We start from the raw sequence: 22,495 nt of genomic DNA on the forward strand, positions 1-22,495 counted from the left end.
GCCGGGGCAAAGGTGAGGGCTGGGCTGCTGGGTGGGTTCCTGGCTTTCAGGGGCCCATTTTCCCTGGCCTGCCCCCCCCCCCACTGTGCCCACAGGCAGAGTCACTGCCGGGTTCTGCGGGTGGCAGGGGGCCCAGGCTGGGCTGAAGCGGTAGCTGAGATGGGGAGCAGGCACTCTGTCACTGAGCTTAGGGGGGCTGTAGGTTGGGATTGAGGGGTAGCAGCAGAGCGATGGGGGAAGGGAGCCCACGGGGGGCCTGTGGGTTAGGACTGGGGGCACTGGCATATCTGGGGGGAGGAAGGGAGCCAGGGCTGGGCTAGCAGGGTTGCCAGTGAAGATGACTTGTTCACCTTTTGGCCCAGCTCCAGTCTGCTCTAGGGGCCTCCCCACTCCCATGTTCCTTTTGAACATCAGAACGGCCAGACTGGGTCAGACCAAGGGGCCATCCAGCCCAGTGTCCTGTCTGCCGACAGCGGCCAATGCCAGGGGCCCCAGTGGGAATGAACAGAACAAGGAATCATCAAGTGATCCATCCCCTGTCGCCCATTCCCAGCTTCTGGCAAACAAGAGGCTAGAGACACCATCCCGGCCCAGCCTGGCTGGTAGCCATTGACAGACCTGTCCTCCATGAACGTATCTAGTTCTTTTCTGAACCCTGTTCTAGTCGTGGCCTTCCCAAAATCCTATATGTGGAGTGGGGGGGGGTCGTGTGAGGGGGTAGCCACAGGCTGTTTCATGGGGTGTTTGTCACTCTGAGTGCAGAGGAAACTGCCCGGGTGCCAAACCTTCCCACCCATCCTGCCCCGGCTCTGCAGATGGGGGGAGCGGCCGCAGGGGGCTGGGAACCGGCCCTGCCTGGCTGTCACAGCTGGGAGTTTGCTGTCTCTACCCCCACCCCACCCAACCTCCTGTTTTTACACGGGCTGATCAGGAAGCTGGGTGTATATTGCAGGAAATGGAGCCATAGCTGCCCGGTTTCCCTGGAACATGATCTCCTCCCAGTGCCCCGGCCCGGCACCGTGATCCACCCGCCCATGGGCACGGCTGGGTGCACCTGCCCCAGCCTGCGTCTTGCCCGCCTGGGGGCCGCGGCACTGGGGGGAGCTGGCTCAGCCCTCAGAGCGTGGGCACTGGGCTGCCACCTGGGCCTTGGACCCACAACCTGCGCTGTAGGTGGCAGAGAGACCCTGGGGACCTGCTGGGGGCACGGGTGCCCTGGGGCGCGGAGCCGGCCGGGGCTGGGGGCGCGGGTGCCCGGGGGCGCGGAGCCGGCTGGGGGTGCGGGTGCCCTGGGACATGGAGCCGGCCGGGGCTGGGGGCGCAGGTGCCCTGGGGCGTGGAGCTGTCTGGGGGTGCGGGTGCTCTGGGGCGCGGAGCCGGCCGGGGCTGGGGGCGCGGGTGCCCTGGGGCGCGGAGCCGGTTGGGGCTGGGGGCGCGGGTGCCCTGGGGCGCGGAGCCGGCCGGGGCTGGGGGCGTGGGTGCCCTGGGACATGGAGCTGTCTGGGGGCGCGGGTGCCCTGGGACATGGAGCCGGCTGGGGGCGCGGGTGCCCTGGGGCGCGGAGCCGGTTGGGGCTGGGGGCGCAGGTGCCCTGGGGCGCGGAGCCGGCTGGGGGCGCAGGTGCCCTGGGACATGGAGCCGGCCGGGGCTGGGGGCGTGGGTGCCCTGGGACATGGAGCTGTCTGGGGGCGCGGGTGCCCTGGGACATGGAGCCGGCTGGGGGCGCGGGTGCCCTGGGGTGCGGAGCCGGCCGGGGCTGGGGGCGCGGGTGCCCTGGGACATGGAGCCGGCTGGGGGCGCGGGTGCCCTGGGGCGCGGAGCCGGTTGGGGCTGGGGGCGCGGGTGCCCTGGGGCGCGGAGCCGGCTGGGGGCGCGGGTGCCCTGGGGCGCAGAGCTGGCTGGGGGTGCGGGTGCCCTGGGGCACGGAGCCGGTTGGGGCTGGGGGCGCGGGTGCCCTGGGGCGCGGAGCCGGTTGGGGCTGGGGGCGCGGGTGCCCTGGGGCGCGGAGCCGGCTGGGGGTGCGGGTGCCCTGGGGCGCGGAGCCAGTTGGGGCTGGGGGCGCGGGTGCCCTGGGGCGCGGAGCCGGCCGGGGCTGGGGGCGTGGGTGCCCTGGGACATGGAGCTGTCTGGGGGCGTGGGTGCCCTGGGACATGGAGCCGGCTGGGGGCGCGGGTGCCCTGGGGCGCGGAGCCGGCCGGGGCTGGGGGCGTGGGTGCCCTGGGACATGGAGCCGGCTGGGGGCGCGGGTGCCCTGGGGTGCGGAGCCGGCTGGGGGTGCGGGTGCCCTGGGGCGTGGAGCCGGTTGGGGCTGGGGGCATAGGTGCCCTGGGGCGCAGAGCTGGCTGGGGGCGCAGGTGCCCTGGGGTGCGGAGCCAGTTGGGGCTGGGGGCGCAGGTGCCCTGGGGCGCGGAGCCGGCTGGGGGCGCAGGTGCCCTGGGACATGGAGCCGGCTGGGGGTGCGGGTGCCCTGGGGTGCGGAGCCAGTTGGGGCTGGGGGCGCGGGTGCCCTGCGGCGTGGAGCCGGCTGGGGGTGCGGGTGCCCGGCCCCCCGGAAAGCAGAGGTCGCTTTCTGCTCTGCCCCTTTGGTGACTTTATTTAACTCCGGGTCCTTTGAACAGCATCTCAAGGCAAATTCGAATGAAAGGAGTCTGCCCTCTGCTGGCCAGAGCTGGAAATGCTGCTGCAGGAGACGCGCCGACCCGTGCCGGGGGTGTGTTTGGGGGGGTCTCTGCAGGTTTCAAAAGTGGCTGCTGAATTTTTGGGGCCCCCACGCTGGAAGCGCCACCTCCCCCGCCCCTGGGGCCTGGCCTCTCGCCAGGGCCCAGCGCCTACGACTCCAGCTAGGACCCCTGGGCGAGCAGGGCTGCCAACCCTCCAGGATTGTCCTGGAGTCTCCAGGAGTTAAAGATGACTTTTTGATTAAAGATTATGTCATGTGATGAAACCTCCAGGAATGCGCCTACCGCAAATTGGCAACCCTTTGGGCGAGGCAGGTGCTGGATGGGGGGGGACACCCTGGGAAAGGCCAGGCTGGCTCAGACCTGGGCCCATCTACCCGGGTCTCCAGCAGCGTTGAGGGCACCCTGCTCCCAGGCTAAACTCTCACCTGATCCCCCCAGAGACTGGGGCCCCAGGCCCTGGCGTGGGGGGCTCTAGCCCTGTGGGGGAGGGAAACCCCAGCTAGTTCCCCTCTGTGCATTAGGATCTTTAACCTTCCTGGCTGGGGGGGGGGGGTTTACATCTGTAATGGGGGCACCCGAGCCCCCCTCCCTGGGTGCAGGCAGCCCCTGGGAGACCAGAGGTGGGTTTACGCTGAGCTGTAGGGGCCCGCTGCGGACTTTACCCCGGAGGGGAGGGGGTGCAAAGGGGGGTAGGAAACGCACTGAGGTGGAAGAGGGCAGGGAGACGGTGGGGGGCTGGGAAGGGGCGGAGGGTGCAGTGGGGGGAGGAAGACTTGGGGGTGCAGGGACTGGGTGGGATGAGGGCTCGGGGGGCGGTAGTGGGGGTGCGCTGGGCCCCACTGTGACAGGAGTAAGGACAGCTGTCAGGAGCGCGCTTCGGAGAAGGGCAGAGGCGCGTTCCCGCTGGCGCCAGGTGAGGAGCGCCGCGCGCGGTTGGAGTTTCGCGCAGGTGAAAGGGCGGGAGCGCGCTCAGGTGCACCGAGGCTGGTAGTGCGCTAGGACGCGCATGCAGGATCCAGAGGGATTACGCGGGGACGCGTGCTGGGTGCTCGGTGCGGGGACGCGCGCTGGGTGCAAGGCGCGCCAGTGAGCGCTGGCCGGGGCCCCGCGGGGGCGGCACCGGGGGGATGTGGCCGCCGCTCCCGGGGGACGGACTCTTAAAGGCGGAGCCGGGAGCCTGGCAAGGGCAGCAGCAGCAGCGAAGGACCCGGCGGGGCTGCCCAGTGGTTGGGAGCAGCAGGAGGGGGGACGCTGCCCGGGGCGCACGGCTGGCACCCAAGGGTCCCTGCACCAGAGGGCGCAGCCGAGCACCTGGGGATGGCGCTGCCAGGAGGGGTCCCCGGGCCCTAGGGGCGGCGGTGCCAGGCGGCGGTGCCAGGAGGGGTCCCCGGGCCCTAGGGGCGGCGGTGCCAGGCGGCGGTGCCAGGAGGGGTCCCCGGGCCCTAGGGGCGGCGGTGCCAGGCGGCGGTGCCAGGAGGGGTCCCCGGGCCCTAGGGGCGGCGGTGCCAGGCGGCGGTGCCAGGAGGGGTCCCCGGGCCCTAGGGGCGGCGGTGCCAGGAGGGGTCCCCCGGGCCCTAGGGGCGGCGGTGCCAGGCGGCGGTGCCAAGAGGGGTCCCCCGGGCCCTAGGGGCGGCGGTGCCAGGAGTGGTCCCCCGGGCCCTAGGGGCGGCGGTGCCAGGCGGCGGTGCCAGGAGGGGTCCCCGGGCCCTAGAGGCGGCGGTGCCCGGAGAGGCTCCGGGCTGTCGGGGGTCCCTGGCTCCGGCCCGATGCGGGAGCCCGGAGCCGCGGGAGGCAGCTGAGCCGTCGGACAGCCCCCGCGATGCCCTGGCACGGCCCGCTAGCGCTCAGCCTGCTCTGCCTGGCCTGTTGCCTGCTGCTGCCGGGCCGGGGCTGTGGGCCGGGCCGGGGCCCGCCGGGGCGCCGGCGACAGGCCCGGAGGCACCTGGTGCCGTTGCACTACAAGCAGTTCGTGCCCAACGCGCCCGAGCAGACGCTGGCTGCGAGCGGGCGGGCCGAGGGCCGGCTGGGGCGCCGCGCCGAGCGGTTCCGGGACCTGGTGCCCAACTACAACCCCGACATCATCTTCAAGGACGAGGAGAACACGGGGGCCGACCGGCTCATGAGCCAGGTAAGGGGCGCCCGCCCCCGCGGACCCCCGGCTGCTGCCCGGGCAAGGCAAGCGCCCTGGGGCCCCCTCCCCTGCGCCCCGTTACCCATTAACCCGGCCCCTGGCGGCTGGTGCCCGGAGCCCGGGTGCTTTGCAGGGCGAGTCCAGGGCCGGGGCCGTCCAGGTACAAGCGGGGAGCGAACTGGCAGGCTGGGGTCGCTCTCCGGGGGGCTGCCCGGCAGCGAGACCTTTGGAGCTGGATCCCGAGCGGCTGGGCCCTCCCGCCTCACCCGGCTGGGGGTCAGTTCCCAGGCCGTGCCCTGAGGCGGGGGGGACCGGCCCGGACCCGCCTGCAGCTTGTTCCCAGACCGCAGCGGGCCCCGGCCATTTGCTGCCGCTTCGCTCGGGGGTTGGCTGAGATCTCCCGGGGCTGCGTGGAGCTGGTCTGGCGGCCCCCGACTCTGCACCCCCCGAACCCCCCCGACTCTGCACCCCCCGACTCTGCACCCCCCGCACCCGCCCTCTGCACCCCCCCACTCTGCACGCCCTCCCCAGGTGTCCCAGCCCCAACTCGGAGGCCTGGGACCCCCCAGAGCAGCAAGGAGCCCTGGAGGCTCCCGGGAGGGGTCCGGCTGTTGGGGGTGAAGGGGGCACTCAGGCTGGGGGGCCCCTCCGGCCGCTCTCTGTGACAGGTGAGTAGCAGCCGGGGGGATGGAATCGCTGCTCTCCCCTGCCACGGCCTCGGAAAGCACCTGGCCGGCACCAGTTCAGCGTTTCCACCTCCTCAGAGCCCAGCTCCTGCAGACTCCCCCATTTCACAGACAGGGACACTGAGGCCTGGGCCGGCCTGGGCCCAGGTGATAGTGTGCTAGACACAGGCATGGTGGCTCCCAGCCCTGCGCCCTATGGCCCTGGCCTGGGATCTCCGCCTGGGGCCTGCTGCAGGGCTGAGCAAAGGGGGCAGACCCCTCCTCTATGCTGGGTGCAGAGATTCGATCCCAGCCCCCCCCCCAACCCCCCCAGGGACCCACTGGAGCCAATGGGGCGGAACCGAAATGACAACAATTAACATGAAGTGGTTTGTGAGACCTTTTGGGGCGACTGACCCAGTGCTGGGGAGGCGGGGGGGGGCGTGATGAGATGGGGGGTGGATTAGAGCAGAGAAGCTGGGGTCTAGTTCTGGCTCTGGTCTGTGGAGGTGTGGGGGGGTAAACCTGAATCGCCTCCCTCGAAGCCAGCCTGGATTTACACCGGAGAGGAGCTCAGGACCTGGGCCTTGGCGTCACCATCTGCCTCGGCCCCTGAGATGTTTGGCACCCTGGTCACTTTCTCTTTGGCAGCAGTGTCTGGGTTGCCAGCGGGGGGGGGGGGGGGAGGAGGTGTCCAGCAGGGGGTGACCAGGGCCCAGTGGAGACAGGGCCCAGGGAGCTTCCCCCCATGTAGCCAGGCTGGGTCGTGGCTGCCCCCCTCCCCCCCGTCTTGGCAGCGAAGATAGGGCCGAAGTGGCAGCTCCTGGGGCGGGGAGGGGGAGAGAGCAGAGACCCCGCTGCAGAGCAGGCAGGGTGGGCAATGGGCGACAGGGATGTCTCATCCCATTTCATCTCCCTGCTGAGGGCTCCATGGCTTGGCAGGGGAGGGGAAGTGGTGCTGCGGCCCTGGCTCACAATAGAGCCGTTGTTGGCCCCTGCTAAGTGCTCAGGGTTACATGGGGAGATGCATTTTAACAACAGGGCCCAGGAAAACCTGCACCTGGCCCCCTTTCCACCCCCTCCCCCAGGACGTGTTCTCCAGGCTCTGAACCTCGGCCGACCCTGGGGACATTCACCGAGGGCTCTGGTTTGTTGCAAAGGTTACGAGGAGACGACTGGCCCCATGGCTTGGCCCCGGGAGACCTGGGGTCCGTCGCAGCTCTGCCACAGATTGTAGGAACACAAGCCAGTCATGCGGCTTCTCTGTGCCTCAGTTTCTTCACTGCACAAATGGGGATAACGGCCCTGCCCTGCTGCCCAGGGGGTGCTGGGACAGTCGGGCAGCGGGGGGCAGATAAGTCCCTTGGATGGATGGAACAGTGCCCCTAACAGGTCTGTTAGCTGGGGAGTGGCTGCCTGGGGGCTGAAGGCTCCAGGCTGAAACATGTACAAAGCAGAGTTTCCGATCCCAGCACAGCTGACTGCGCTTTCTGCGTCTGAACAGTCCTGGGGCAGCGAGTTCCACGGGTGAACGTAGTGCTAGCAACAAGTAGAAGTCATTGGGTCAGGACTGGCCAGCTGTTCCATCAGCCCCACTCACCGGGATTGACCCACATTGGCGCTACAGGGTCTTGGCGACAAGCAATGTCATACGGCGGAGGGGCTGCAGCTGTGCGGGAAGCCCCCGGGCACCCTGGCGGAGGAGGTGCAGGTCCATCTGGGGGCAGCCCTGGGGCCAGGCTGTGCCACGCCCTTTAGTTACGATAGTTGGTGTAACCGCCCCCTAGGGTGACCAATGCCAGGTCCTGGCAGTGCCAGGGGACCGCTGGCTCCTGGGCCGTGCGAGCCGATGACATTTCAGCCTCTCGCGTGTCCGTGGGTGGGCACGCTGACTGCATCGCGGATTCATTTCCTCCTGCTGAGTCACCCGATGCCCGTCGCCTGGGCAAGGGGGGAGGCTGGCAGCCAGACTGGGTCTGGATGGCACAGGATGGTGGGCGTGCCGGCTCTGGGAGTAGAATGAGCCGGCTGTGCTGGAGGAGAGACAATGGAGCGTGGGGGCGCATGGAGAGCGCCGGGGTGGGTGTTTCCTGCCGCGGTGCTGGGGTGAGGAGGGGAGTCTGCTCGGCGAGGGGGCCACACTCCGGGGTGGGCCCTTCCCTCCCGGAATGAACCAGCACCCTGGAATATTCAAGCCGTAGCAACCCGGGAGTGGGAGGGTTAATGGGATGTGTCCGGTGCTGGTTGGAATGGGAGCCAGGACTCCTGGGTTCCGTTTGCAGCACTGGGAGGGGAGTGGGGTCTAGTCGTTGTTGGAGAGTCATAGACACTAACATTGGAAAACCCCAAGTCCCTCTTCCTGGGCACGTTAGTCCGTTACAGCCGGTCCTTGCCTGACCAATTCAGCTCCATCCTTGGGGTTTGCACTGTGGGGATCCCCAGCGTATCAGCCATGGTGCCAGGTGCTTCAGAGGGAGTGAACGGAACAGGGAATTAGCGAGTGATCCACCCCCTGGGGGCCAGGCCCAGGTTGAGGGTCCCTCTCACGGTCTTCACTAACCTCACCCCCTGCTCAGCCCCTCTTCCAGGTCATTAATAACGGCTGGCTTCTATCCCTGCCTGCAGCCCGGACTCACTGGCTAGTTCCTGCCCTGCTCTGTGCCTCAGTTTCCCCAGCTCTGAAATGGGGATACCATGGTACCTATATCCCAGGGCTGCTCTGAGGCGTCAGGACTGTGCTTTGAGAGTCTTGGGTGACTTGGGTCACTGGGGTGCAAGCTGCGCTGGGCAGGGTCTGTGCAGTGCCCAGCCTCCCCCCGCGGAGGGGTTTTGCTGCTGGGGTGTTGCTCCCCCGCCCCCTGCCCTGGCAGCACTTGCTGCTTCTCTTGGTTCCCCCGTCCCCGCCTCAGAGGTGCCTGAAAATGCCCCTATTCAGCTGCTCCGGGACCGTGCTCCTGGCAGCCTCTGGCCCTCGGAGCCATGCAGCTGGTGACCTGCGGCTGCCTCTGCAGGTCAGAGCTCCCAGGGCCACGCAGCTGGACTTGGCCGGCTGCCATGCGGGGGTGCAGGGACTCAGAATGGAAAGCAAAGGTCATGGGGTCCCATACCCCCACTGGGGCAAATGGGGGGCGGGGAGAGCTGGCAGGAGGGAAGTTCTGTCTCCCCATCCTGGGAGGCTGGGGCAGCGAGGGGGATGCTCTTGACTGCCCGTTATCCTGTTGCCATGGCGATGGAGGAGGCTGCCTCGGGCTCCCCTGGTCCTGGTCCAGGCGGCTTGGCTCTGTCTCCATTCTCTATCCATCCGCCCTGCTCCCTGGCTCTTCCCCCCCTTCCCTTGTTCTCCCGCTCGATCGCTCTTTTCACTGCCTGTCCCTCTCTCTCCTTCCCATGCTCCCGGCTCCCCTGCCCGCCGCGCCAGTCTCGCCCTCCTGGTATGAGAATAATGTCAAGGCTAGAGGGAAGTGGTTACTTTTTTCTTTATTTGATTATTCATTTCGTGATAAACCTCCTCCCCCAGCCGGAGCTTCCCGGGAGGGAGCAGCTGGTATGATTTCCCCTTGCTCCTGTCTTGCCTTCTTCTGGGCTGCTTCCCCCTGCAGCTGCCATGCTGTGGGCAGGGACCAGGAGGGCATCGTATTCTTGCTGGGGCAGGGCATTGGGGTATCTCGGGGGGATGGAAGGAATCCAGTTTTCAACAACCCCAAACTGCAGCTCAGAGGCCTGTGGGAGGACTTGAAAGACAGCTAGCCCCACTCCGCCGGCATGTGACAGATCACCCAGGCAGAGACCCCTCGCCCAGGCTGCCCTCTGGGGCAGAACGCAGAAGCCGTTCCAGAGTCGCTCAGCAAAAGGGATCACTTGCCCAGCACTGAGATGCAGCCTCTTCTGGGGTGGAGTGTGGCGGCTGGTTAAGGGCCATGCGGCTGTTTAGGACGAATATTATCCAGCTGGAAGTGTGGTGGCAAGTGGTGCTGCTGAGTGAAATTAGCCACCTTGAAATTTGGCTGCTGCACCCTGACTTTTATGGGGTGTCTGGCCATTAGGGTTCAGGGCCTGGCAGTTCATCCATCCCTTGGCTGGTCTGGGTACCCCAGAGAGTGCCTCCCCCAGCCACTCTGTTCACCCCTATGGAAAGTGCATGCTATTGGGGGGATCCCCAGTCTAGGTGCGTGTGGGGAGGGTGAGTCTAGCTAAAAGGGCCCCCCCAAACTCCCAAGCACTCCTCCCCCCAGGGGATATTCTGCTCTTCCTCTGGCCTGACCCCCTGGTGGCCAGCACACCAACCACTCCTGTGCACTGCTCCAGCCCCCAGCCTTGCAGGGCCCCGATCCTGGTCAGTGGCTGCTGCAGTCCTGCAGGGGGGGGGGGGACTGGCCGGGGAGTGGGGTCCTGTGGCTGCCCCTCCCAGGGTGCACTTTCCCCCTTGCTGACACCGGCCGGGGGGTGCAAGGCCACTGAATGGGCCTTTTGTGGCAAAGCTGATGACTTTGCTGTTCTTTCCCTGTTGAACCGGAGGATTTGAAATTCTCGCCGAGTTAAGTAATTCTCGGGCTGGAAAACAGCTATTGTGCTGCGAGGCGCGAGAAGCGCAGCACATTCCTCCGCCGGCCCGTCCCTCCTCCCCTGCACGCCATCAATCTGACTTTGTTCCCTTTCTAGTTGGTTTAAATGCCACCCGCGCCCCCCCATCTCTCCGTCTGCCCCTCTTTCGTTCCTTCCCCGCGCAGCTCCCCGCCCACCCTGCCTGCCCCCAAGGCCCCGGCTCGGCTCGGCTCTCTGGCTTTTCCGAGGCCTGAGCCGGGCTGGGTTACAGCCGCAGGTGGCTTGGTGCCGAAGGGATCAGTGGAAGGAGCCCAGGAGGAGGGAGGGAAGAAGGAGGGAAAGTGGCTGCTAGGAGTGAAAGCTGCAGGAGAGAGTTAATGATGCTTGGGGGGCAGATTTGGGGGAGCGCTGGGGGTGAAGAGGAGAGGCAGAGACTGGGCTGAGGCCTGTGCGGGGCAGGAGACTTGGGATGTTTGCTGCCACTCCAGCCTTTCCCTTTGCCTCTAGGCTCTGCTTTTTGTTGCCAGTTGTTGCATTTCCACATTGGGAGAGAATCGAGCGGGATTCGGATTTTAATGTGCTGTGTTGGTTTTTTTTAAATCTGCTGTGCAGCGTTGGTGTTATACAGAGCTGCTCCGCCTCACCCCAGAGGTGGCTGCAGTTCTGTGAGGGAGGAATGAATGGCATAATAAATCAATAACCTGGAAATTGTTTGAGGACAAAGTGTACGTGGGTCTGCAGCAGGATGGATGAATCTATGGGCATGTAGCACCTTTCAATCAAGAGATTCATTGCTTTGCAAAGCGGGGAAGCGTGGCTCTCCCCTCGGCCCCCAAAAAGGGGAGTGACTGGCACGAGGTCACAGAGGGAGACAATTCCAGAGCGGGGGGGGCGGGGGACCCAGGAGTCCTGGTTCCCGCCCCCCTGCTCTAAAGGGAGGGGCCCAGCCTCAAACAAGTCTGATGCTCCTGAAACACGGATTAGCCATTCCCTCTGGGCCTGACCCGAGTTAATGAATCACCCATTAAGGAGCTGGTCTGTGTGTTTCTGGGGGGAGCTGGTGAGCGCTGGTTTGGGCCGGGTGGGGGCAGCCAGACCTAGGCGTGTCCCGTCCCCATGTGGCGCCGTCCCAAGCACGGCTCTGCGGGGCTGTGTGGCGTCTGTGCCCGCCGGGGTCCCTGCCCAGGGCATTTGGGTGCCAGCTGCTGACGACAAGCCCGGCCCTGGAAAAAGGCCCCCACTTGGTCTCACGGGAGCGCTCAGAACCCCCACGGCGCTCTCCTCCGGGCCCTGGCCTCTCTCCGTTTCAAGTTTCCTTCCGTACCGATGCCCGTGGCTGTGGGAGGGAGCCGGGCTCTGCTGAGGGGGCGCAGTCGAGGGGCCGGGGGGGGGTAGAGCAGGGGGAGGGGAAGGAGCCGGTTCTGGGCGCTGCCCAGACACGTCTGGCGAGTGCAGCCGGGTGTGGCTGGGGGGGGGGGGGGGTGTCACACCTGGGGGGGCACCGGGTTCAGCCGGCAAAGGGACAGTGGAAGCACCAGAAAAGCGCAGGGAAAATCGCACCTCAAGCCTTGTGCAGCAGACTCAGTTCCCGAGCTTGTGAATTGGGGGGGGGGGGTCACCACAGCCCCCTGCATTTTGTGCCCCGCTCGGGGAGCCAGCCTGACTCAGTGGGTGGGGCATCACCTGTCCCGTCCCCTCTGTGGGTGATTCCCTACCCACCTGCATCTGCCTGGTCCGTGGGCCTCCGCTGTGCTGCAGGGACAGGGGCCCTTCGCCCAGGCTGGCTCCAGGTGACCCTTGTCTGCCGAGCCGGGGGAAGCTGCCGGCTGCCCTGGCCTCGGGCGGCTCTCCGGGCGCTGAATGCTGGAGACGAGGCCTTAGCCGGTGAGCCGCTGTGGGTGGCGGCGTCCGGCCTGGCAGTGCCCCCGAATCTGCTGAAATGCCCCTGAAAACCTGGGCTGGCTGCCCCAGCGCCCGGTGGCACTGGCTGACTGTCCATGGCGCACGCGCGCCAGTCTAGAGAGGGAATTAGGCTTGTGAACCAGCAAAGCTGTGGGACTATGGGGGTGCTGCTGCCTTTGCCCTCCCCTGTCTCCCCTGCTCCCTGTCCCTGTCGGTGACAATGGCCAGCTCCTTGGAATTAAAAATTGGCCGGAGGCCTGGCCTCTGCCCCTGCAACAGCATCTCCATCGTCCTTCCTCTGGGTGCCCCCCAGCCCCCCAGGGGGCAGCTGAGGCAGGGCTGTCCAAATCTCTTAGCACATCCTTGGACCGTTCCTCCTCTGATGTCAGGGTCCCCGCTCCTCGCAGCCCCCCAGCCGGCTGTGCATTCTCCTCCTGTCTGCCCCACTGCCTCCCCCGCGCCTCCGGAGCAGCAAGGCTTAACGTATGAGGAGAGATTAATACGACTGGGACTTTTCAGTTTGGAAAAGAGACGACTCAGGGGGGATATGATAGAGGTCTATACAATCATGACTGGTGAGGAGAAAGTAAATAAGGAAGTGTTATTTACTCCTTCTCATAACACAAGAACTAGGGGTCACCATATGAAATTAAAAGTCAGCAGGTTTAAAACAAACAAAAGAAAGTATTTCTTCACACAACACACAGTCAACCTGTGGAACTCCTTGCCAGAGGATGTTGCGAAGGCCAAGACTATAACAGGGTTCAAAAAAGGACTAGATAAGTACATGGAGAATAGGTCCATCAGTGGCTACTAGCCAGGCTGGGCAGGGATGGGAATGGGCGACAGGGGATGGATCACTTGATGATTCCCTGTTCTGTTCATTCCCTCTGGGGCTCCTGGCACTGGCCGCTGTTGGCAGACAGGACACTGGGCTTGATGGACCTTTGGTCTGACCCAGGCTGGCCGTTCTCATGTACATGCTCTCCCTTGCCAGCGCTGCAAGGACCGTGTGAACGCGCTGGCCATCGCCGTGATGAACATGTGGCCCGGCGTGAAGCTGCGGGTGACGGAAGGCTGGGACGAAGATGGGCATCACCTGCCCGACTCGCTGCACTATGAGGGGCGGGCGCTGGACATTACCACGTCTGACCGGGACAGGGAGAAGTACGGCATGCTGGCGCGCCTGGCCGTGGAGGCCGGCTTCGACTGGGTCTACTACGAGTCCAAGGCCCACATCCACGTGTCGGTGAAAGCAGGTAACGGGAAGCAGGGTGATACCGTGGGGGACAGGGATCCTGGCTCTGGATGGCATGGACCCATGGCCTAGGGTGTTCCTTGACTTCTTCAGGTTGGCAACTCCTTGTTTGAATTCAGAAGTTTGCTTCCGTTCACGTGTCAGAGTAAAAAATGTGTCGCTGCTGCTCAGTTGTGCGATTGCTCGGTGGGTGTGTTCTGAGCGAGGGGCAGCACCGGAGAGTGTGTGGGGAGGGGGAGAGGGCAGATTTTCTTTGCCTTCATCTGAAATAAATTTTGCAGCACCTCACGACCCCCTCAACTGCCTTTTATGCCCCCGCCCAACACCTCCGGTGGGCAGAGCACTAGGCTGGGGCTGTGGACTCCTGGGTTCTAGTCCCATCTCTGCCAATGACCCTGCTTTGTGACCTTGGGGGAGTCTCTTCCCAGCTCCATGCCTCAGTTTCCCCTCCCACCCGCTGTCTACACGGACTGTCGGCTCTTTGGGGCAAGCCCTGCCTCTCTCGCTAGCGCTGTGCTGCACCTGCAGCGGTGCCCTGATTTGGGGGGTGCTTCTAGGCACTGCAGTGACAGAAGCAGCAGAATTCCTTCCTCGCCCCATTAGCGTTCAGGGTTTCACAAAAGTCTAACATGAAGGGAACCGTTCTTATGACTGTTGTCAAGAAATTCAGCGCAGAGAGGGGTCTTAGTTAGTAATTATTATAGTAATACTAACTGCTAATTACTAACTAAATAATTAGTAATACTCATCAAGAATATTTTTGTTAAAAGCCCATCTTCCCTCCCACCCCCCCTTCCAGCAGCCCCCGAAGCCCCCGGGGGTGCACTGGTGCCCAAGCCAAACTGAGAAGAAACAATACGTGAACTTGGCCAGGCTCGTGCTTGTCCCCGAGCCAGCGCGGGGGGAGACTAAGACAGAGCACGACAGCGCTGGAAAGTCCTCCAGACTCGAATCCTCGGTTTGAGAGTAAATGATTTCCTGTGTGTGAGTGACGGGAGGAGAGAGACCGTGTGCCGTTGTAAACACCTGCTTTGTCTCTTGAGAGCCAGTTTGTGTTTGTGTCATTTCAAAGCCCCGTTCAACCCCCCCTCTCTTTGTCAGAGCTGTAGTACCTTTCCACACTCCCTGTCCAGTTCACTTGTGCTCCCTGCAGGCAGCAGACAAAATACGGCAGGGCCTACGTAAACAGGGGCTGTGGTTTGGGGCCTGATTCTCCAGTGCTCTGCACCTTGCATTGTTGGCTCTGCTGATGCAAAGTGAAACAGCCGGAGATCACATGGGCGTGTTGTGCCTGGTGTGGCCAACACCCCCAAGGGGCAGCACACTCAGGCCCCCTCGGTTTTAACCTCCCGTGACAGAGCTGCTGGCGGAGTGTTGATACATCTCGAGGTTTCCCCACCAGGCAGCCGCACTTTAAGGCAGGATCCCCGTTGAAGTCCCTGTTAAACGGGGCGTTCCCAAGCACCAGGCCCTGTTGGTTTGTTTCTGGATTGAGCCCGTCAGGGGTGAGCACTTCCCCTCCCTAGAAGCATGACCAAGCCAGACGACAGAACGAAGAGGTTCCAGACGCGGGAGGTGCCCACGGCTCCCGCTGCCTTCACTGGAGGCTGAGAGCGCGCGGCGCTTCTCTGGAGCTGCTCCATCCCTGGCGTGAGCAGGCATCGCAAGCCGGGTCTGTCTGGGCTGGGTACTGGTCTCTCTGCTCCAGTGCGAACCCCAGCAATGATGTCCTGTGCTGTGAGCCAGGCCTTGTGCTGGATTAAACTGCCCCTGTGCAAGCCCTGTTTACACCTGGTGCACCAGCCCTGCTCCGGGGAGGGCTTGCACCATGGGAGCGAGGCAGGTGCAAATATCCCCCACGCGGACAGGCCGCGGGCAAGATGCTGCCCGCCCGCTCCGTGCCTCCATCGGGGTGTTTTCTGGCCCACGCGTGCCGCAGTGCTGACGGGACCCTCTGTCTTCCCGCAGATAACTCCCTGGCCAGCCGGGCCGGCGGCTGCTTCCCGGGCCACGCCACGGTGACGCTGCGGAGCGGCCAGCGGAAGGGGCTGTGGGAGCTGCGCCGTGGTGACTGGGTGCTGGCCGTGGACCGGAGCGGCCAGGTGGTCCCCACCGAGGTGCTGCTTTTCCTGGACCGCGACCTGCGCCGGCGTGTGTCCTTCGTGGCCATCGAGACGGAGAGCCCCGCCCACCGGCTGCTGCTCACGCCCTCCCATCTGGTGTTCGCTGCCCCGGCCCCGGCCAACAGCACCGCCAGCTTCGTGCCCGTCTTCGCCCGGCGGGTGCGGGCGGGCGACTCGGTGCTGGCCCACCACGCTGGCGGACACGGGCTGCAGCCAGCCCGGGTGCTGCGGGTGTCGCGGGAGGAGGGCGTGGGGGTGTTCGCCCCACTGACATCACATGGGACCCTCCTGGTCAACGGGGTGCTAGCCTCCTGCTACGCCGTCCTGGAGAGCCACCACTGGGCCCACCGCGCCTTTGCCCCCCTCCGGCTCTTCCACGGCCTCCTCTCACTGCTGCCCCCCAGCGGCGAGGCCAGGAACTGCAGTGCGCCGGAGATGGGCATGCACTGGTACTCGCGGCTGCTCTACCAGCTGGCGTGGGGGCTGCTGGGCCAGGACTCCCTCCACGCCTAGCGACCACGTTACAATCAGTGACGCAGACAAAGTTAATGTAACAAACTGGAAGCAGGAGGCGCTGGACCGAGAGCGGTTTCCAAGCTTTATTCCAAGTGCCTTGGGATCCCTGCAGGCCTGGGGGTCGGGGGAGGGAATGGGAACCCAGGCCTTGGGGGTGGGGAATGGGAACCCAGGCCTTGGGGGGGGAATGGGAACTCGAGCCCCCAGTAGGGGAGCGAGGGGGTACTCGGTTCCTTGTTCCAGCGTCCCGGGAAGTGTTCGCAGAAATGCACGCTGACTGGGGGGGGGTGTCTCGCGGCCAGCCCCGTGCGGGTGGGTGCACTCTGATGCTTGCTCCTGTGCCCCGGACGTGTATGACTGGCACCGTAACCACGCCTCTGCAGGGCGTCTGGCCCCCGCCGCGTGGAGCCGATGCTGCCCCCTGTATCTGCGCATGCTTCGTGGCACCCCTGGTGTACGGGTGACCCTGTCCGGAGGGGGTGGGTGAGCCCCAAACCACACCCCGGTTGCACCTCTCCCAAGTCCCTGTATTTCTTGCTTCACTTAACCAGCATGACTGGGCCTTGACTTGCTGCTTTCCCTGCCCGAGATGAAATCCCGAGGCCGGTTTTGGGGTGGTGCCCACCCGGGCTGACCAAGGGGCAGAACAGGGCCCGGAGGGTTTGCTAAGAACAGCCCAGGAGCTGGGCTCCCGGCAGCAGGCCCAGCCCAGCGCCAGGCCAGGTTCTCCGCTGTGCTCCCCAGCTGTGATTCCACCAAATGCAGCAGGTCAGACCCGGGCCATCCCGCCCTCCTGTTACTAATGCTCCTGCCAGGCCCCAGACCCTCCCCCTGCAGCCCCCGGGCTCCTCCTGGGGCGCGGCACCCACCTGCCCACCCTCCTCGCGTCTCCCCCAAGCGTTCATCGAGGGAGTCTGCCCTGGCCCACTCTGCCTGGGAATGGGCACCGCCAGCAGCCAGCTGGCACGGCCGCCCCCTTTGCACCCACGGGAGGAGGGAGGGGCAGCGCTGGGCCCAGTTAGCACCCTGCCAAGGAGTTCGTGCAAGGCAGGGGTCCTCGGAAGGAGGAACAGGGGCAGGGCCCCTGAGCCCAGATCCCACCAGGGAAGGTGGGGGGCCGTGCACGCAGTCATGCTCCCACAGGACGCTCCGAGGTTGCATCATCACCCCAAGACCCTCTGCCCATCTGCGGTTCTCGGCCGCGCAGGAAGCCGGGCTCTGCCGGGCTGTGGGCTGGCTGGACCCTCCCCGCATTCCTCCAACACCGGGCCCAGAGAGAATGAGTTCCCCGGGGGCTGGGTGGGGGGCTCCAGCCAGGCCCGCTGGCCCAGCTGCCCCATAACTGGGGCAGGAATAGCTTTGAAGTCAGAGGGGTTCCCTTGTGTGGGGGTTTCTCATTGGCTTGAAAAGCCAGACCCTGCCCATGCTGGGCTAGTGGCTAGAGGAGGGGGGCTGGGCATCAGGACCCCTGGCTTCTATTGCGGGCTCCGGGAGGGGAGTCTGGGCTAGCGTTCAGAGCGGGGGAGGGGGGAGTCAGGACGCCTGGGTTCTTTTCGTGGCTCTGTGAGGGTGGCACGGCAACGCTCACGCGTCTTTGTGTCCTGCCCGGCCAGGGTAAGCGCCTGGCTTCCTTGCCAGCCGGTTCTAGGCTGACGTGTGCTGGCCCATGCGGGCAGCGCCAGGGCGGGGGATGGGACTCTCTCCTCGCAGCGAGGCCAGTCAGCAGCTGGGGGCAGGACACGCGAACTGGGGCAAGTCGTTCCACTGAACTCGGGGGGGCGGGGGCTACTCCCCCGCTGTGGCTCATGCAGGGAGGTGAGTGGGGGGACGTGTATCTTGGTAACAGGTTAATTCTGCACTGCTGGGCCCCGACACTCTAACCCCCTAACCTTGCCCCCCCACCCCCGCTTAAGAGTTTTATTTTTCTATTTATAAAGGGTAATATAATTTTATACGCTGTTCGTCTCTCCCTGGGCTGCCTGGGCTGTGGGCTGTGGGCTGGGGGGTGGCGGGGTGCGGGGGAGGGGTTAAAGCAGTTTTAACTGTTTGGGTTTTTCTTAAATAATATTTAATTTTTGTTAATGATGAAATTGTGTCTTCTGGTGCTGGAGAGAGGCTGCTAAGGGGCTGCACCTGTGTCGTCCCCCCCGCGACCCCCACATGGCTAGTTCCTCTTTCTCCCCTCCAGCCCAGGGGAGTGGGCTGGAACTGCCCAGATTGCCCGCTCCCCCCATGGCTGGGGAGGGTCCTGGGGCACCTTGGTTTTCCATGTCTTACCTGGTGCCCAGGACAGGTGACCCCCGCAGCACTAACACTCCCCTACCCCATTGCAGCTGCATCACCAGGTCTCCCACCCCCCCACTGCTCACACCCGCTGCTGCTTAGCTTGGGGAAGCAGTCAGGTCCATCCTACCCACATGCAGGACACGCACCAACCCCCTTTCCCCATGTCTCCCGTGGGGTGGCTGGGCCCCGGATCCCAGCCCCGGTCTCTGACTCCGCGCCACCGGGATCCCATTGCACATTCCTTGCTTCACATTTGCATAGTGAAGGTCAAGTGGGCGCTGGGCTGTGAGAGCAGCCAGTGTTTGCTCAGAGGGCGGCAGGCTGGGCCTCCCCCCCCCCCCCGCTGGCCTGCTCCCTTCTGGCTCCTCTCCTGGGGGCGAGCACACGGCTAAGCACCCCAGGGACCTGCTGCCAGCGGATCTGCCTCCCAGCGTACTTTGGGGGGGGTATTGCAGGAACAGCTCGTCCCCCATGCCCTCCCCAGCTTGGCACCCAGCAGCTCCCATTCCGCCCCAGGCACAAGAACAGGTGCGTTTTTCTCTCTTGCATTGACCCCACCCCACACCCCCAGCACTGGGGCGAGACCAGCCCTGCAGCCCCCTCCTGAGCCCCGGCACAATCCATCCGCAGGGGGAAGAGGGTGACTCGTGCTGGGAGACCCGGAAAGGACCAAGCCCAGAGCTTTTTGGCTTATGAGCCGAAATGAAGTGTGGAGACTCTTGGGAGCAAGGGGGGGGGATTCTAGGCCCAGAGGGAAGGGGGCTGCCTGGGGGGGTTGAATTTGGAAGGCCAGGAACTGTGTGCAGAGGGGAAATCCTGCCCCCCCCCACAAAAAAACCACCCATACACCTGAGCCTTTTGCACTGAGCCCCTTGGAGGAAATGATGCAGGAAAATGTGGGGCGGGGTGGGGGGAAATTGACCCAGATTCAGGTCTAATCTCAACCCACACCCAGCAGGAATTAGCAGATCCCATCCCCCATCCACTGAGCCCCCCCCTCCCCCCCGATCACTGTGGGCACCTTTGCATAATCAACCCCCTTCCCCACCATTTGCTGGGTGACCCCTGCCCCAACCAAAACCGAGCAAGGCCTTACCCATGAGAGGAAAGGCTCCTCTGGAGAGTAACCCCCCCCCCCGGGAGATGGGCAGGCTGGAAGTGGGGAGGCTGTCTCCTTGCCCACAGGCCCCAGGGGGCTGGCTAGTGCTGGGAGTGCAGAGGAGGGGGCAGGGGAGGCTGAGCTGTGCAGGAATTGGGATAAGACAGGCAGAACCTCCCCCGCCCCCACTGCCCCCTCGGCTCTGCCAATGCCCCGTCGTCCCCGTTTCCCAGCACCCCCCAGTCACCTTGTTCTGCCCAAGCCCCCTGCAATCTCATCTCTCCCCGTATCACCCCCCACCCCAGCCTGCCCATTTCAGCTCCCTCCCCCACGCGGTCAGCTGGTGTCTCTGCCGCGGGGCTGCCCAGTGGGAGCTGGGCTGAGAACTCCCCAAACTCATCTCACCTGTGAGCGGCCGCACACCAGTGCTACGGCCAGGGGCTGGATTCGAGCAGGCGACCCAGAGGTGTAAGGCTCCATTCCCCTGCCCCGCATCTCCCAGGTTTGGGCTCTGCCAGCTCCCACCTGTCCCCTGGTGGGGGGGTGGGGGGGGAGGCGTACAGGTGTTTAGAGACACTGATATGGCTGAGCTGGTGTTGGCTGCCCCCTAGTGTCCCAGCAGAACAATGCAGGAGACTGGCCTGCAGCTGGAGGCAATGGGCCCTGCATGGCATCCGCCAGCGCCTGGAGCAGAGCCCAGGAAGGGCCCCGGGACCTCGCCCCTCCCGTGGCCCAGGCCAAGGGGGCAGAGGCAAGATGGGTTAAATCTCCGTGGCTGGGATCCCCACACAGAGCCAGGCCCGGCACAATGGGGCAAGATTCTCCCCTCCAGGCTCCACCCCCACCCTGCCATCCGGGTGCCCAGGAGGCCACGAGGGACCAGCACACAGGCAGGGAACTAGCCCCAGATTGCAGCCCTGGAGCGCAGGCATCGCCCCCTGCTGAGGGCGTGTCACGGGGGAAGGGCAGAGCAGGGCCCTGAGGCTGGGAGCTGCAGGTGCCACAGACCTCAGGGATCGCTGCCCTGCTGCAGAGAGACCCTGGTTTCCTGCCTGGCCTCTCCTCCGCTTACACAACAGGGCAAGACCAAGAGCTCCCACACCCTGTCCCCAGGCTGCCCTCACCTGTGGGGGGGGGGGGAGGGACGTGGGGAGACTGTGTCTGTCCCAGGTGAGAGGCATGTTTCAGTCTGATACAGACTAAAAGGGGATATCGCATAAGGGCCCCCCTTCCCACCCTGAGCCCACCACGGCTGCTTTCCTCCCTGCCCCAACCCGCCCTGAGGATGGGACGGCCGAGCACTGTGCCAATGGGTACGTCTACACTAGTCACAGCCCCGCGGCAGGCCCAGGCCAGCTGACTCCAGCTCGTGGGGCTCGGGGTAAGGGGCTGGTTAATTGTGGTATAGACGTTCAGGCTGAAGCCTGGGCTCTGGGACCCTGCCGGGGGGGGGAAAGGCCCTTGGCCCAAGCCAGCCCCGGCCCAAGCCCGCCCCGGCCCAAGCCCGCTGACAACTGCAGTGTAGACAAGCCCTGAAGCTTGCTGCTGGGTTTGCACTAAACAAGGCTGATTGCTGCAGACAGGCCCAGCAGGAGCTGATGTGCTCGGACACTTCTCCGAGGAAGGAGCGCCCAGCCCCTGGGGGCAGGCTCCAGCCAGGACCTTTACACTTGTTTACAAGCAAAATTCTTCCACCACCTCCACATATTTCCCCCTCCCCGTGCCCACCCCACCCCCCAACTGCGTGGCTGTCCGCTTTGGAAAGAACAAAACAGGCTCCCACCTGCCCCTAGTCTTATCTGGCATGTGGTTTATTTACAGGGAAAGTTAATTTATTACACACACACACCCAGGCCAGGCTCAGGGCAGCTAATTGTAACATAACAGCTTGGGATGTTTCCATCCCAGCATGGGCAAGTCCCGACTCCACTCTGGGCTGTGAATCCCTGAATACTGGGGCTGTCTCGCCCCATTGAGATGGCAATCCATCCTCTCCCTAGAATATTGGCTAGTGCTGGTCATGGCCTCTGTGGCCAGCCATGCCCATCATACTAGCATGGAGACCAGGGGACCTACAGAAAGGGGGGGGGCAGTGCATCCTGGGTATTGTGCTGGCAGGGTACCAGTACCAGTCAAATTGTTTGAAACTGTGGTAAAGAACAGAGTTATCAGCCACACAGATGAACATGATTTGTTGGGGAAGAGTCAACATGGCTGTTGTAAAGGGAAATCATGCCTCACCAATCTACTAGAATTCTCTGGGAAGAGAAGAGGTCAACAAACATGTGGACAATTGTGATCCAGTGGATATAGTGTACTTGCCTTTCAGAAACCTTTGATAAGGTCCCTCATCAAAGGCTCTTAAGCAAAGTAACCAGCCATGGGATAAGAGGGAAGGTCCTCTCATGGATCAGTAACTGGTTAAAAGATAGGAAAAAAAGATAGGAATAAAGGGCCAGTTTTCACAGCAGAAAGAGAGAGAGATATCCAGGTCTCCCAAGGAGCAGTACTGGGATCAGAGCTGTTCGACAGATTCCTAAATGAGCTGGAAGTGAACAGTGAAATGGCAAAGTTTGCAGATACATAATTAGTTATGCCCAAAGCAGACCACAAAGGGATCTCACACAACTGGGTGACTTGGCAAGAAAATGCCAGATGAAATTCAATGTAGATAAATGCAAAGTAACGCACATTGGAAAACATCCTCACAATTATCTATATGAAGTGATGGGGTCTAAATTTGCTGTTAGCACTCAGGAAAGAGATCTTGGAGTCACTGTGGATAGTTCTGTGAAAGCATCCACTCAGTGTGCAGGAGCTGTCAGAAAGGCGAATAGAATGTTAGGAACCATTAGGACGGGGATCGATAACAAGACAGGAAATATCCTAATGCCGCTATATAAATCCCCAGTATGCCCACACCTTGAACACTGCCTGCAGTGCTGGTCGCCCCATCTCAAAGAAGATGTATTAGAATTGACAAAGGTACTGAGAAGGGCAACAAAAATGCTTAGGGGGATGGAACAGTTTCCATCTCAGGCAAGATTAAAAAGACTGGGACCGTTCAGCTTGGAAAAGTGACGACTGAGGGGGATATGATAGAGGCCTATAAAATCATGACTGGTTTGGAAACGGTGAATAAGGAAGTGCTGTTTACCCCTTCACATAACACACAAATCATAGGCCACCCAATGAAATGAACGGGCAGCAGGTTTAAAACAAACAAAAGGAAGTTCTGCTTCACACAACGCACAGTCACGGGTGGAGCTGTTTGCCAGGGGATGTGGTGAGG

General features: G+C 63.7%; 1 protein-coding gene across 1 annotated transcript; it reads left to right on the forward strand.

Annotated features, from left to right (window-relative positions):
* Window positions 1-4,500: 4,500 nt before the first annotated feature.
* On the forward strand, window positions 4,501-15,815 carry DHH (desert hedgehog signaling molecule). Its single transcript, XM_065419528.1, has 3 exons — window positions 4,501-4,809; window positions 12,919-13,180; window positions 15,148-15,815. The coding sequence occupies exons 1-3, from the start codon at window positions 4,501-4,503 to the stop codon at window positions 15,813-15,815; spliced, it is 1,239 nt and encodes a 412-aa protein (XP_065275600.1).
* Window positions 15,816-22,495: the final 6,680 nt, after the last annotated feature.

This window comes from Emys orbicularis, chromosome 19, assembly GCF_028017835.1.
Source record: "Emys orbicularis isolate rEmyOrb1 chromosome 19, rEmyOrb1.hap1, whole genome shotgun sequence".
Lineage (NCBI taxonomy): Eukaryota > Metazoa > Chordata > Testudines > Emydidae > Emys > Emys orbicularis.